This window comes from Leuciscus leuciscus (assembly GCF_965113295.1).
Source record: "Leuciscus leuciscus genome assembly, chromosome: 15".
NCBI lineage: Eukaryota > Metazoa > Chordata > Actinopteri > Cypriniformes > Leuciscidae > Leuciscus > Leuciscus leuciscus.
In genome coordinates this window covers 8,744,609-8,761,738 of record NC_138739.1, presented here as the reverse complement: position 1 = coordinate 8,761,738, position 17,130 = coordinate 8,744,609, and the positions used below count along the sequence as shown (strand labels likewise).

The 17,130-nt window shown below is 37.5% G+C and overlaps 1 protein-coding gene across 4 annotated transcripts in view; it reads left to right on the top strand.

Annotated features, from left to right (window-relative positions):
* The window catches only part of LOC309476045 (uncharacterized protein), a 66,096-nt gene that overhangs the window by 47,891 nt on the left and 1,075 nt on the right, over positions 1-17,130 (top strand). The window contains exons 1-8 of one of the 4 annotated variants that reach the window (XM_082139175.1): positions 8,835-9,177; positions 10,429-10,533; positions 11,707-11,937; positions 12,030-12,320; positions 12,410-12,526; positions 12,652-12,690; positions 12,782-12,814; positions 14,180-14,218. In XM_082139175.1, the coding sequence (XP_081995301.1) occupies positions 9,063-9,177; positions 10,429-10,533; positions 11,707-11,937; positions 12,030-12,320; positions 12,410-12,526; positions 12,652-12,690; positions 12,782-12,814; positions 14,180-14,218 (970 nt within the window). In that variant the 5' untranslated portion in view covers positions 8,835-9,062. Of the gene's footprint in view, positions 1-8,834; positions 9,178-10,428; positions 10,534-11,706; positions 11,938-12,029; positions 12,321-12,406; positions 12,527-12,651; positions 12,691-12,781; positions 12,815-14,179; positions 14,219-17,130 lie in introns of those variants that run through there. The other 3 variants (XM_082139174.1, XM_082139177.1, XM_082139176.1) reach the window with 3 other exon arrangements.

The window sequence follows — 17,130 nt, the reverse complement described above, 5'->3', positions numbered from 1 at the left end:
AATAAATTGACTAAAGACTAAAACAAATAAATTGAAATAACCCATTAACTGTCGAATTGTATTCTACTGGGTTACATAAGCATTCAAAACTTACAGTCTCTTCCGCTAAAATGGATCACGGATTTGTATGACATCACCGCGGACTTTAGCTTCTCATCACATCTTCTGTCCAATCAAATGCTCTCTAGAATCTAAAGCTCCGCCCCCTATGCTATAAACACCACATGGCCAAAGCCACCGTTGACGCATCAGGGAGCAGTATGTGTTGGAGATGTGTGTTCACTTACTCAAACGCTCGAGTTTTATTCTGTTTTTCAACTGAACGGTGGTTAAGAATGAAATGGCTAGAGTTTATTCACACCTCTACTATTGAATCCAATGTATCATCAGCACTGGGATTCGCTTCATGGTGCTGTCAAGTACTAATTGAAGTCTTAAGTCTTGATCAAACTCTGAATCTCAGGAATTTTGTATTTTTGTTTTAATAAATGTCTTTTAACATTGTAACCTTTTATGAAGCATTTGAGATGGCATGCTGATCTTTTATTTTATTTTAACTGTCAAGTGTATTTTTTGATTTAACGGTAATGATGTACTTATTCACATCATCTCTTTGTTTTAAATGTTTTCTCCTTTGCATGTCTCGAAGAATGTTTTGCTGTGCTGTGATTGTCCACAGTTAATTATTTGTGTCATTTATGAGTTTATGATATTATCACGTGTGATGGAAATGTTTATCTGCAGGTCTGTGCGCTTCCTGGTTATAAGGCCGGCAGGATTTAGAAGTGCTCATCATCGTGTCTGTTGTTATAAATGTTTTCAGAAAAGTCATTTAGTATACTGTAATATGCCAAACTCCTCACAAAAGCCTGAACCACGACCTTAGTAGAATATAGACTTTTCTCTCTCTCTTTTTATTTTATAATTTTTTTTACCTTGCATCCGTCAAGGAAAACGTGCTTTGAAGCACATATAAACTATATTATTTTATGGAAAATAGAAAAGAAATAGAAAGATATGTGTATGTTTTTGTGATAAGTGCAATTAAAACAGACTTGATTCACTTAAGTATAACGGCTGAAATCTTTTATTATAATCTTTTGGATTTTTAAAAACCTAATTTTATGATGCTGTTATGCAAAATTTAGGCCGTATGTTTGTAAAAATGGTAATAATTTAGATGTATACTTAAGAAAATCTTGCAGTGGATCAAAAATAACATTTTGATAAACATTAAAAAAAAATAGCAGTAGGCTAATTATTAGACAAAGAAGAATGAGCTTAATGGTAATTTAATAACTGGTTGCAAGGATAAAGCTGCAGTCCGTAACTTTTTTGGGGTTCAAAATGTATATAATTAGCGAGTAGTACATCATGAATGCATTTTCCAAACCCCTTTTTTGTGACTGTCTTTTAAATAGAAAATACTCAGGAATGGTGTTGATGAATTTGCACATGGTTTGTCTTAAAGCATATTAAAAACACCACATAGACATAAACAACATTAAAAGCTTGATTTCTAACTCTTTCCCCGCCATTGACGCCCAGACTGGCTCCATTGTCGCTCATAGACACATGATAGAAAACGTGTTCGTATTTGGTGAAGGAAGGAGCATGTCATTTAAAAGAAAACTGTTTAACTTTATTAAGTATATCAAATCAAGATCTCCGTTTCGTGAGCAAATCTTTTGAACCGATTCTTTTAAATCAACTGGTTCACAATAAATAACATTCATTTGTGAATTCGACTGATCTAGAAAACAACAACTCAGTGATTTTTGATAGTAGAAGCCTTATTCCTTCCGATGGATTTGGTAATACTTGAGTCATTACTAGTGGGTTACCATGATCTTCACTTTAGAATTAATTATGTATTATTCATGTTAATTATGAAACTGTATATAGTAGTTCTTAGTAGTCCCCTGGCAGCAATGGAAAATAAATAGTTATTAATTAGATAATAGTGAACTACCTCATTCAACTAAGCGATATTACTTACTAATTTGTTAATTATTTTCTCAACTGAACATGCTGGACTCTATATGAAGTAAAGATAATCGCATCTGAACTGTCATCAAAAACATTCAATTTTTCTGTCTATGGTGAGTAGAGATCATTTCTATGTTCTTCACATTTATTGACAGTAGCGGCTCTATCCATACATTAAGGTGAGACAGATTCTGTGACGTAGTGCTAGTTTATGATTTGCGGCTAGTTTTACATAATCGCTGAACATGCAGACACACTTTGGTAGTAGATGTCTTGTGTATTTGCATCATTCAGCCTGAGGGTGGCGCTCTAATGTTGATTGACAGTCTCTATAAATACACAAATAGAATAGAATGTTCAGAATTACCTTGATGTATCATTTACTACATTTGAATTGATTTCAAGGTACAAGGACTTGTTGTACACGACAGGAAGTAAGTGTGTAAGACTGTCTCAGGTCTGAAAAGTGCATCCACACTCTTTAAGGCCCTGTCACAAATAGCACATTTCATGTGTACTTGCACTTGTGTACTACATGGTCACTGTGTGTGCATGTCCAATAAGTCCACAAGACCTTAGGGGTTCCAATATGTCCATTTAGGTTTCAGAAGGGTGCCCGCGAGCGCCCCCTTTTTCAGCCGATATACGTCCTCAATGCACACTTTTGCAGAGCCCGCACTGAAGTGAACTCCACAGCACTTCTACCCTTGCGTGCCCCGATTTTCAAGTCAAGTCAAGTCATCTTCATTTATATAGCGCTTTTAACAATGTAGATTGTTTCAAAGCAGCTTTACAGATATAAACTTATAATTTAAGGTAAGATTGTTTTGGCTTTATAGCGGTTCTTTAATAAAGTTATTTTCCAGCTAAAGTTAGCTTTGATTGATTCGCTTCCGTCGCAACGATCATTTGTCATTAAATTAGGGGCCGCTAAGACGACACCATTCTCTCTACACAGACTTTAAACGCGAACCTGTGAGAAACGCTGATGGCGTTCACATGCGCATTAAGAATTGGTTCTATAGTTATGTGAGTTTGAATATTTGTGCGCAGGTTTGTAATTCCCTACAGACCAAGCCTAAACAAAGTACTGGTGTTTCCTTATAATTTTGATACAGAATTTTATTTTATTTTCACATCATGTCTAGGTCCCAGGTGGAGCAGAGGGAGTGAGGAGCCACGTAGGAGCCAACTGGTTAACGGGCTATGGTGGTTGAGGAGGAGCTAGAGGGTCAACATTCCAGGGCAGAGATGGCGAACTGGAAGCCAAAGGCGGATCCAGGATGCTCAGTGAAGACAGCCTAGGAGGTTCCATACACATTCCATACACATTTTCACACAAAGGAACAAAACTAAGTACTAAGGTCCCAGTCAAAACACAAGATACAAACATTAACCAATAAGGAGGAGCCGAAGGGTTGGAAACAGCCAGTGAAGACAGACGTACAACACAGACGCGATGCGTAGTTAAACTACGTGAAAAAACTCGAGGCCCAGAGAGAAGGAAATGAAGTGGAATAAAGTCGTTATTTTTGTTGTTTTTTGCGCACAAAAAGTATTCTCGTCGCTTTATAAACTTAAGATTGAGCCACTGTAGTCACTTGGACTATATTAACGATGTCTTTAATACATTTTCTGTGCCAGCAAGTTATAATGTCTTAGAAGCCTATGGAGGAGTGAGCCAGCTCTCAGATTTAATCAAAAATAACTTAATTTGTGTTCTGAAGATGAACGAAGGTCTTACAGGGTTGGAACAACATGAGGGTGAGTAATTACTGACAGAATTTTCATTTTTGGGTGAACTAACCCTTTAATGTCACCAGCCTGTGGTCAGCTGTGAAAGATGGAAAGCAGAACAAAAGTATTTTGGTGCAATAACTTTTAAGTGGCACTTAATTTCATGAGATCTATTTCAGGGAGGAAGCAGCTTGACCTAATACCATTAATATGCCAAAAATATAGCATATAGATAACAGGCCCCGTGTGCCCAGTTTAATTGTCAAGTACTTGCTTAGTCAGCTTGATTTTGATTGAAAATATATAATAGCATCTTGCTTCTCAATTATCAACTGTAGTGAAAATGACATCATAGGACTTCAGTGTCTTCACTGTAATATTGTTGCCAAAGGCGGAGGGTGAACCAACAACGGGGTAAGGCTAAAGAGACGTGCTTCCCCTTTAAAAATAAATATATATTACTAATTATTTATTTATTTATTTTTAGATTTCCTTGAAATAAATATGTGTCACAGCACAACCTACACATTTCAGCATTAATGGTCCAGATAAATGATTTGTTATTAAAGCGTCTATGCTCAAACACTCAGAATCTACTCACCGCTCAAAACGCCAGAGATTTGTTGAGGCTGCATTGCTCAACGCTGCAAAAACACTGTTAAATAGAAGCTTTTTATGTTCTCCAGAGTGCAAACACAGATAAGCACTGGATTGTCTGCCAAATATAGGCAGCTTTTCCCTCTAAAAGCAATCAGAAGGAGCAGCAGACAGTGGTTTGACTGAGAAAGTTCCTAGCAAGTCTCAAGTCCGTGACCAGGGGAAGGCTAAAGGTGATGATACATAGGGCAACTTTTTGAGCAATGTTGCTGGGCAATCTCGCCGATCGATTGTTGCTTGGGCATTTTCCCATTGAAAATTGGCAGTAAATTTCTGTCTGGATAATTTAGATCAGTCATGGACCCTGTGTCTCATCCGGTTGCCCGTTGACGGCAACTTCGCCCAGCAAGATTGCTCAAAAAGTTGCCCTGTGTATCATCACCTTTAAGCCTTGTCCAGCCTTACACACACTCCGCCTACGAGTGTTGCAGTGTCTGTCTTGTTGATAGGCTGATTTATTAGTGAAAGTTTAAGATAATATACAGATAATAATAGCAACTCAAATCAATATTCATTATTTATTATTCACATTTAAGTGGGTAACAGCAGAGCCCGTCTACGGAGAGCCTGGCCACTCCCTATTAAGTCCTATTGTACCGAATTTTGGTTGTAGTTCCACCAGAATTGCACTGGGGGCGATCGCCCATGAGGGCAAAATGAATGGGAGTCTATGAAGCTAGACGGCTAAATTTGTCTCTTTCATCCGATTGCCGTTGAGAAATTGCAGGTTTTGCAAAGTTGAATGAACGAGTACTTTTGTCCTTTCGATTTCTTACAGGTTGAGTTGTTGTTGTCCATAACACACTAGCCTTCTTGCTAATGAACGCTGATTGGTCAGTGAAGGACTGATTACGACCAGAAACAAACAAAAACTCTTCTAGCACGTGTATTTACCTGTGTCAGCTGTGTTGTGTGTTTACCTGTGTCAGCTGTGTTGTCGATGCCTCAAGAGAAAAGAAAGTGCAGAGCGCGAAAGCACCAAAGTGACTGAAGGATTGCCGTAAAGCAGTATCTCTGGTCGTACGATGTGCATGACGTCATTGACATTTTAAAAGACTTTTTAAAGCAAATAAGTGACTCTAAAAAATCTAACACCCAGCAATGTGTAATTTCTTTGCATCTCCTTTCGAATACAACATTCAAATTACTAGACAAAAATTATATCCTGAGAAAAGTGGATTTTGATCTGCATGTAGCGCTCCATAGCCCTCCATTCATTCTGCACTCGTCCTGTGAGCGCCCTCATGTGGAATCAGAGTGGAACTGCAACCAGTTCAGAAGCCGGAAGTTTACTGAGAGTGGAAGTTCTCTCCTTATTAGTCATTCTCTGGTAACAGGAACAATACTGTATCCACAAGAGGTGTCTGTTAGAGGTGCCACCTAGAAAGTACAGTCATCTCTGTATGTGTGAGTTTACGCTCACCTGTGAGAGTTGGCTCAGTGCCATATTCCACCATCTGCGTAAAAAGAAATATCAGAGATGAGATATTCAGTTCAATGCTTTTATCTGATAAGCTTACAGAAGATTCCCTGCAACTGCTGGGGGAAAAAAAAGGATAATGTTAAAACATATAAGGCCAATCAAAAATGTAATTACTTTTTTTTCTTTCTTTCAGTCCAAAATACTATTATAAATATATCCAAACAAAATAAAATATTATGCCAACAATAAACATAAATGTCTCCTATATATAGCCCCTTTCAAGCCCCTTTCACACAGCGCTTTGAACCCGGCAAATTGCCGGCAAATTGCCAGAGCGCCTTCTGTGTGAACGCAAACTCGACCCGGGATTTAAGCCGGGATCGATGCCGGGTCGGGACCTAGTAACATTGCCGTGTTCAGTCCCGGAACGCGCGCTGTGTGAACAAAAGCCGTAACAATGCCGTGTCGTAGTGATGACGCTGAAGCGAGGGATCGTTCGCCAGCTGTGAAACGGTACGTAAAGCGCAATTTTATGATCGAATCAGAGAAAAAAATGCACAAGCGTGGTTTCTCGAGAGAGAGATCGCAGCTCATAAGCAAACTTGAGACGCTGCTGAGATTACAAGTCACATCGATGTCACGTGTCTTTACGGCATTTTTACGGGTTGTGTGTGAACGCACTCTCTGATTCCGGAAAACCACTGGCAGTGTGAATGAACCAAAATCAAACGAACCCGGGTCAAATCCCGGGTCACTTTATCCGTGTATTTTCCGGAATCTCTGTGTGAAAGGGGCTTAGATAGATAGATCCATATTGTGGTTAGAAAACTCATGATGATAAAACAAGTTTCTAGAAGACACATATTATGGCAAGCCGTTTTAACATTTAATCATTTAAACCGACTAGTCTCTATTTTCATGCTACTAGTACTTATTTTTTAGATACTAGTATCTATTCCATTAAGTACTAGTACTTATTCATTAGCTACTAGTGCTTATTCTTTAGGTACTAGTGCCTATTCTTTAGATACTAGTGCTTATTCTTTAGGTACTAGTACTTATTCAATAGATACTAGTACTTATTCATTAGATACTAGTACTTATTCATTAGATACTAGTACCTATTAAATAGATACTAGTACTTATTCATTAGATACTAGTACTTATTCATTAGATACTAGTACTTATTCATTAGATACTAGTACCTATTAAATAGATACTAGTACTTATTCATTAGATACTAGTACCTATTAAATAGATACTAGTACTTATTCATTAGATACTAGTACTTATTCCAACAGTGACTAGTAACTATTATTTTGTTACTAGTAACAAATAAAAAAATTTGCCATTGACTTCTATGGGGATCTGTCATTCAGATATCAACTATTCAGTTCTGACTAGTATGTATTCCAATTGTGACTAGTACATATATATTAGATACTAGTAGTTATTTATTAGGTACTAGTACTTATTTTTTAGATACTAGTACCTATTACTAGATACTAGTATGTATTCAATAAATACTAGTACTAAATCATTAGATACTAGTACCTATTAAATAGATACTAGTACTTATTCATTAGATACTAGTACTTATTCAATAGATACTAGTACTTATTCATTAGATAGTAGTACTTATTCATTAGATACTAGTACCTATTAATTAGATACTAGTACTTCTAAATTAGCTACTAGTACTTATTCAATAGATACTAGTAACTATTTATTAGATACTAGTATTTATTCCAAATGTTACTAGTAAGATTTTTTATTTTACTAGTAAGATTTTTAATTGAACTATCCAGTGGCCGTTCTGACTAGTCATAACATAAGACGAGTAAAAAAGCAGTTGTGACTAGTAAAATAAAAAATCTTACTAGTAACATTCTGAATAAATACTAGTATCTAATAAATAGGTACTAGTATCTATTGAATAAGTACTAGTAGCTAATTTATAAGTACTAGTATCTAATTAATAGGTACTAGTATCTAATGAATAAGTACTAGTATCTAATGAATAAGTACTAGTATCTTTTAAATAAGTACTAGTATCTAATGAATAAGTACTAGTATCTATTCAATAGGTACTAGTATCTATTTAATAGGTACTAGTATCTAATGACTTAGTACTAGTGTTTATTGAATACATACTAGTATCTAGTAATAGTTACTAGTATTTAAAAAATAAGTACTAGTACCTAATAAATAACTACTAGTATCTAATATATATGTACTAGTCACAATTGGAATACATACTAGTCAGAACTGAATAGTTGATATCTGAATGACAGATCCCCATAGAAGTCAATGGCAAAAAAAATTATTTGTTACTAGTAACAAAAGAATAGTTACTAGTCACTATTGGAATAAGTACTAGTATCTAATGAATAAGTACTAGTATCTATTTAATAGGTACTAGTATCTAATGAATAAGTACTAGTATCTAATAATAAGTACTAGTAACTAATGAATAAGTACTAGTATCTAATAAATAAGAACTAGTATCTAATGAATAAGTACTTGTATCTAATGAATAAGTACTAGTATCTATTTAATAGGTACTAGTATCTAATGAATAAGTACTAGTATCTAATGAATAAGTACTAGTATCTATTGAATAAGTACTAGTACCTAAAGAATAAGCACTAGTATCTAAAGAATAGGCACTAGTACCTAAAGAATAAACACTAGTAGCTAATGAATAAGTACTAGTACTTAATGGAATAGATACTAGTATCTAAAAAATAAGTACTAGTAGCATGAAAATAGAGACTAGTCGGTTTAAATGATTAAATGTTAAAACGGCTTGCCATACTAACATTTTATGATTTCTTTTAAAGTTCAATTTCCTATATAACTTCTGCAATCCAAAAGCAGAAAACGCTGCTATGTGTACAAGGTGATGACGAAGAGAAATATGATTGCCAGTAATCAAGTCAAGTCAACTCCCCCTCCTCCACCCCCAGCCCCACCACCAACCACAGGAAGCTAGGTAGGGATTTTCTGGTATAAAATAAGCGCATCTGTAGTGTACATCTCAGTGCAGAAGAGTCGACTGCAAGTCTGAGTGTTGTGGAGGGCTTTCCCGTGAGGCTGAAGGAGCTCCGTTCTGAATGTCTTCAATGAGTCGCACATTTATTTATTTTTTCATTCGTGTAAACTCGTATAAATCTATCGATCTGAAGTCAGATTATTTGAATAAACTCGCTTAGAAAAGTGGAATAATAATCGCTGCTCGTTTAAAAACTGCTCTATGACATCGAACAATCTGACACAATGGAAAACAATGGACTTCGTTTACTCAATTTTTACTCACACGTACAGAAATATGATGTTTATTTTAATCTTCGCCGGCTTACTCGTGGACGGTGAGTAAATGGTTTCACACTTCACTTTAAAGCTTTAAAGCAAACTTTAAAGAACAATAATATTAATTTAGGGGGAATCAAAGTAAAAAAAAAAAAAAATGTCTTTGTGGTCTAGAGGTCTTGAAACTGGAGATTGTGAAAGAAAAATGTCTTATTCTACAGTGCAAGTAGCCTATTAAAAACCCTTACGAAAATAAACCATGGTTTTGCTACACTAATATAGTTTAACCATGGTATATTTCTTTGCAGTAAAACTGTGGTTATACAAATGGTAATCAATCTTCCAAGAAACCTTGGTTATTACACTTTTACTATAGTAAACCCCATGGTTAGTTTTCTTAAGGTATGAAACTAACATGATGCTTTGTTTCTGTGCTGATGTCTTGTTCACTATTGCATTAACATTACTCAGGATTCAGTGAACTTACCTGAGACCTAATTTCTTATTCACCATTTTGTTGTTTCTGTATTCACAAAATATCCTGCGGGACTTGAAATCTGTCCTTGGATCTGTAAAGACTTGAACAGGATTGCAGGAGGAATAAGACTTAAAGGTAGCCTAGAAATCTAGACGCACCCTAGCGGCAGCAAAATGTATTTTGCAGCCAGGGTAGTCTAGCAACTCTCCATCATAGACAGTATATAAACGCTCTCCATAGACTTTCGAGCTGCAAAAACCTAAATTGGGTCAGGCCAATCACGTCGCGTATAGAGTAGGCGGGGCGGGCTTAACATATGACGACAGAGTTGCGACGGCTGCCACTTGAAAACAAAGAATGACGGCTGCTGGAGAACAGCCTTTCGAATCGGCTTTGTCCGCGACTCTGGTGGACTTGGAGTTAAGTTTTTCTTTGAGAAAAGAGCAAAGAACATTAAGTCATTCTTAAAAAAAAGGAAGATGTGTTCGTCGTTTTGCCGGCCAGATATGGCAAAAGTTGAATCTATCAACTAGCGCCGCTGTTGGGAAAACGCTCTGGTTGGTTGAAGCGCTGTCCTATTGCGTGCAGAGGGAATTTGAAAGACAGTCGTTTATCCCGCCTCTCGGAGTGAGCGTGTCTATGGTGAGTTTCCAGACCTAACATCTTGATGTAGGTCTGGCTTGCCAGGCTAACTTAAAGGAATAGTTCACCAAAAATGTATTTTCTGTCATCATTTACTCAGCCTCATGTTGTTGCAAATCAATCCTACTTTATTTCTTCTGTGGAACACAAAACTGAACTCTCTGCCTGAGAAACTGTCTCTTTTCTTCAGGTGTGTTTGGTGTTACAGGTGAAGGAAAGTCAGTGTTCGTGATGGAGGGAGATTCTGTCACGCTACACACTGATCTTACTAATATACAGAAATATGAACGCATACCAGGCGCGGATTTATGGGTGGGCCTGGGTGGGCACGTGCCCACCCAGATTGACCGGTGGCCCGCCCAATCAGATTAATAAAAACAATTTTAATTTTTAATTTTAATAATAATAATAATAATGAATTAATAAATAATGTCATTGTAATAGTTTCCTGAGGACATTTATGTACAATAGCTACGAAAAATAGCTACAAAAGAAAAATATTATGTCGGCATATCATGTGTCAGTCCAGTGATGCTATCACGCAACACCGCTCTCTGTGCGCGCACTGACTTAACGTTGTGATAGTCTACATGCGAGTCGCATAACAGACAGATGAACTTCAGGTTTAAAGCAGCCGGGAGGGCTGACTGACATGAGTACAAGGTAGTTAAATTCACTACCTAAGTACTGATCTGCTATAGTTGACATATTTATCAGGCGTGTTACATAGTCGTAATTTGCGGGTGGGGCGAGGGACATGTCCCCACCACTTTTTTAAACATCTCGCGGCACTAATGTACCAATTCTACAAATACATTAAACATCTCCAGTTAACCAGCAGAGCATTCATTTCGTTCGTTTGTTAAATAAGAGACGATCTAGCGCTGAACTGTGTTTTTTAAATCAAGTGATGAAAGTGCTCGTTGCCGCTGCGATCAGTGGCGCTGATACAGTGTTCTCTCGTGTGGCTCGTGCTTCAATCCGGACGCGCGCTTCAATCCGTTGCGGATACTCTATTCGTTCTGGTGAAATCACACATCATAATGCACACATGTCCCTCCTTGATATACAACCACTGATGAACATAATCAGTTTTGATGAGAAAAAAAACTAAACTGGTGCGGATTAGATCCCACAACCTCTGACACTGCTGGCGAAAGTTCTACCACTGGACCATTTAGGTGTACGTTGTTTGAATAGGCGAATCTATGTATTTTAGTCACACAAAAATTGTCAGCACTGACAAAATATATAAGGCTACATCTCATTAAACGACAAATTAAACACCATGTAGCCTACTATTTAAATCGATTGCTGGACATCGTAATGTTATTGTACAATGTACATATATCTAATTTAGCAAAGTTACGCCACTGGGCGTGTATATAAGCTTAAAAATCCGAGGCCCCCCCGTATATTCACCAGGCCCACCTATTAATGACATTCTGTATCCGCCACTGACGCATACTGTGGACATTTGGAACCGACAGCACTCGAATAGCTCAAATCATCAACGCTGTCAATAAGGTCTCATTATATGATGATGTTCTTGATGGGAGATTCAGAGATAGTCTGCATCTGGACAAGACTGGATCCCTGACCATCACAAACACCACAACTGAACACAGTGGCATTTATGAACTGCAGATCATTGGTGGAAATGAGGTCCCACCGAAGAAATACAGCATTATTGTTTCTGGTAAGTCGTTCTGGTTTGATTTCATTGCATTGCTGTGTCAATCTATTGTGGAGTGAAACATGTTATTCTCTTTATTCTCTGATGTTTTCCAGCTCCTCTGCCTGTTCCTGTCATCAGCAGTAACTCGTCACACTGTTCTTCATCATCATCATCATGTTCATTGGTGTGTTCATCAGTGGTGAATGTGAGTCATGTGACTCTCTCCTGGTACAAAGGAATCAGTGTATTGTCCAGCATCAGTGCGTCTGATCTCAGCATCAGTCTCTCTCTACCTCTGGAGGTGGAATATCAGGATAAAAACCCCTACAGCTGTGTGCTGAACAATCCCATCAGCAACCAGACCACACATCTGGACATCAACACACTCTGTCACACATGTGCAGGTACGGCAGTGCTGATATTTCACAGAGCTAATCAATGAAGTTTTAGCAGTTCCAATACTGATATGGTTTCTCTCTTTCCATTATAGCAGCAGGTTTGTCTGCAGGGGAAATAGCGCTGGTGTGTGTTTGTGCTCTGGCTCTGGCTGCAGTTTTGTGTGGTATTTACTGGTACCATCAACACAAGCTTAAACGGGCAGATCAAAGTGGTACGTGTTACCTAGAGCTGGTTACATTTACTAATGGTTAAAAGGTTACATTTACTAATGTGTTCTTGTTTCATATACATTCACATTCAAGACATTATCTGTGTTTTTTTTTTTTTCTCTTTCAGACGGGAAAACGTATAATAAGGACAGTTGTTCACAAAATGGTAAGTTACTGTACAGCTGTGTGTAACTTGGTTGAAAGTTACTATGTCAAAAGGTGTTATTTAATGAAGTCTGTGATTTTGGTTTAAACAGGTGCAGTTCCTTTGTTAGCTGTGGAGACAGACGGTAAGATATCATGTGCTGATATTGTGTCTTTGTTCAACATATTGTTCATGTTGTCGTGAAGCACAATAGAAACTGGCAGCGTATATCCCAGCTAACAAAAGTGTGTTCAACATTTTTCTAACGTTCACATTAAGTTGGTTATGTTTTGTTGGTAATGCGAATGTTAGAGAATTTCATTCTATTTTTGAATTTTGCAAACAGTCTTGGAATGTTATTTTTAAAATTTTCTCTGAACCATGATACTAGTTAGCTATTTCTAAATGTTGAGAGAACCTTGCCAGAACATTAGCTAAGCTTCTGAAAATGTTCACTGTTAGCTGGGTGTATACCCAGTATTATAAGGTGAGGTTGAACAGAAAACTGGAGGAGCAGGTTTTCCTCAGGTGATGGGTGTGACTAAGAGGATAGCAGCGTGGGTTGTAGGAAAGCACATGGGAACTCCAAATAAGGATAATGTACATCCAGCCGGCTGTTATCGCAGTGTTATTCTGCATTTTCTGGGTTTAGACTGTTGGGTAAAGACGCTGGGTTCATTTAACCCAACTTGGATTGAAAGTCGTTCTTAATCTGTTAATTTGCTAAAAACAAAAACAAATGGTCATGTTAACTTGTGTTAAAGAGTTATTAGAACTCCTATGATGTAGCTCCATATTTTTTACTCAAATAGACTAGGCAATAAACTATAGATAGTTTTTTGTAAACAATTTAAGATTATGCATTTGTAGTTATAAGTTTAAAGTTGAGTGAACTTAAATTTGGAAGTTTACTTGTTACCTTTGTTTGCTTGAATAAATTGGTGCAATATTAAATTCCTTAAAGTTGAAACCAATAAATAATGGTGTAGTGTTTTCGTTGGTGGCGGATAATTATATATAAAAAAAATTTAAATGCAAATTGTATTCATCTATGTTCATTAAAAACAATTAATTTAACTGTATAATCTGTGTAGCTGTTGATTTGCCATTCTTTTCTGCTTTTCCTCTCACATGCACGTCGTTTCTTTTGACTATGTTAGCCCTTATTCTCGGTTTTAATACATTTTCAACTTTTTTATAGTCATTCTGTGTGTGTAAAAGTGATTTTAGAATGTCCAACATTTCTGGCTTTAATTTTAAACCCATTTTGGTTTAATTTTAATCCAACAATGTAGTTATTAATCAATTTGCTGGGTCAAAACAACTATTACCTAGTACTACTACTTTAACTACTACAATGCTGGGTTAAAAACAACCCAATTTGGGTTATTTAGGCAACCTATTTTCCTGAAAATGTGGTAGTACAGCTGCGCATACTGAAGCTCTGTGTGCCTGTGTTTGTGCAAATCAACATTTACAATAGAGTAACATTTGTGTTTGTTTTCACCAGGCGGGGACACGTCTAATCAGGAGAGAGATTCACAAAATAGTAAGTTACTATATAACTGTGAGAGGACTCATTTGGCTGTTCCTTTCAGACATCAAACACCATTCAAGAACATTTTTTATCTACATTAATTCATATTGTTGACGCTCTTATCCAAAGCAACCTAAACATTTTATCCTAAGGAGAGAGTAACATGAAAAATGCTGCATTGCACAACTATCCAATTGCTCAGAAAAGTACAACCTAGTGAAGATACCTGAAGAGATTTATCTGGGAGCTTCAGGATGGAGTTTGATAGTGTTAAAGGCTGCATGGAAATGGATAAACAGGGCTTTGTTAGTGGATAGCGAGGTCATTCTATGAGAGAAAAAAGTGTTTAGTGTTGCTTTTTAAAGGAACACGGCGACTTTTTGGGACTTCAGCTTATTCACGTATCCCCCAGAGTTAGATACACACCCTTTTCATCTCCGTGCGTACCGTAACTCTGTCTGACACACCCACTGCTAGCCTAGCTTGTGCAAAGACTGGAGGTAAACGGCTCCAGCTAGCATACTGCTCCCAATAAGTGACAAAATAATGCTAACATTTTCCTATTTACATGTTGTGATTTGTATAGTCACAGCATATACAAATATAAGGTCACATGAGACACAAATCACTCCGCCCAAGTAGCAGTGCTTCGCCTTCTGAGAATATAGTTCCCAGTATGTATACGGTTAGAAGATGGCTGTGTCTCATGTGACCTTGTTATTTGTACACGCTGTGACTATACAAATCACAACATGTAAATAGGAAAATGTTGGTGTTATTTGTCACTTATTGGGAGCAGTATGCTAGCTGGAGCTGTTTACCTCCAGTCTTTGTGCTAAGCTAGGCTAGCGGTGGGTGCGTCAGACAGAGTTACGGCACGTACAGAGATGAAAAGGGTATGTATGGACTTATCTAACTCTGTGGGAAACAGTGAATAAGATAAAGTCCCAAAAAGTCGCTGTGTTCCTTTAAGCAGAGGGGTTATCATGTGTGCCCGTCCGCTACGCCACTGGTAGTGTATGTAAATCAACAATGTTTACTCGTTCTTATTGTTAGCTGGACTGAGAAATTCACGTTTATTTGTGAGCAAATGTCCGCCTGACGACACTTATAGTGTTGTCATGATACTGGAATTTTCAAAAACCTTGAAAAATATCTGTGGCAAGCAGGACGAGGCCGAGGGTCGTGAGAGAACGGAGCGAGGCCTCGTATCTCACGGAGGAGAGGAAGCATAAAAGGAGGAGTGACGACAGTAAAGGATGAGACAGGACCAGGCCTGGATTTTACATTGTGTTTTGCTTATGCTTTATTATGTGTGTACGGCAGTCATCCGTTGACATCTGCCATTACTTTCGTTTTGAGTTTATTTATTTAAGTTGGCGATATGAGGCTGGTGCGCTGCGCAGGTGACACTCGATAGTAATTATTTAATTTGCACAATACTTAGCATGCATCAGTCCCAGACCATCATAACAATGACTTAGTTGTTTGAACTATCTGAAAGTGGGATAAAGTTGACTAGCTAATCTCAAAGTACCTAAAGTGAGTTACAGTAATCCAATGAGTAAAATCTTATTTTTTCGAATTTTTTTCTTGTCGGAATAGGTTTTACTTTTACTAGTAGTCGAAGCTGAAAGAAGCATGTTTGACCATGTATTTATGTGTTTGTCAAATTTCGTGAAAGAATTTCACATTTCAGGATTTCTTTCTTGTCTAGAGAGTCATTTCCAGGTCTATAGAGAAACTTTAGAGTCAGAATGAAGCTGAAATGATTGCCAGTGTGTGAAAGAGAAACTAAAACTTGAGTCAATGAGATGACGGTGAGCCATTTTAAACTATCAATCGAGTGCTTGACTACACACTGACCCACAACTACTACACGCATTTGTGCAGAGAGTTATCACACAGAGGAGAGATGTGTATTTTGCAGATGTTACAAATAATCAAACCTGTTTGCTGGGATCTGTGGGGAAAAGGGTGTTGCTGTGTTTTCTCTGAGCAAATCCAGGTTTCAACCTTAGGATGATGAGCTTTATTGATTGGCATTTCCACAGTCCCAAACACAGAGAGCAACGAGGAGGTGTAAAGAAACTGCAGGCTTGTTGGATCATGTTGTTGTACAGCGCTTCTCTGTTCCTCTGTGAAATGTGTCCGCCCTTTAGAACTTTCTAACAAAACTACTTCTTTAAACTCCTCCTAGGCTGTTGGTACAATTCGAATGATATATGCGTGATCTGGAGACCGTCATGACAAAAAAATATATATAATTTAGTTTTTTCGTTTGATTGTTTCCAATTTAAGCCAAAGATTTTGGGTGAGTTTAGCCTATGATGAATAATTGACTTGTATCTTCAATCTGTCAAGCAAAGGTTGAGCAAAGGTTTTGAGAGCGAACGCAAAGTTTCTCGGGGGAACGGAAACATTTTGCGAGCGAATGCAAAGTTTCTCGGGGGAATGCAAAACATTTTGCGAGCGAATGCAAAGTTTCTCGGGGAAACGCAAACGTTTTGCAAGCGGAAGAAAAGTTTCTCGGGGAAACAAAGCATTTTGCAAGCGAAAGAATAGTTTCTTGGGTGAATGCAAACGTTTTGCGAGCGAAAGAAACGTTTTTCGGCCAAACGTAAACGTTTTGTGAGAGAGCGCCAAGTTTCTCAGGGGAAGGCTAAACCATTGACTACTTATTTTTCCTCCAAACTCATATTTTTTCCCACCACCATGTCCCTTCAGGGGCTCTGTAGTTATACAGGCTGTAGGAAATCACAAGGTTAGTTGTTTCCATCCAAAGTTGTGAATTAAATTAGAATGTCGCATAAAAACATTAGCTTAAAGCACCATTCCATATGTTTCCATAATCACTTTTCGGGAAACTGGCTCAAAGTGTCAGTTAATAAAAATTGCCTGCAATTTGCGAAGCCACCATGTTT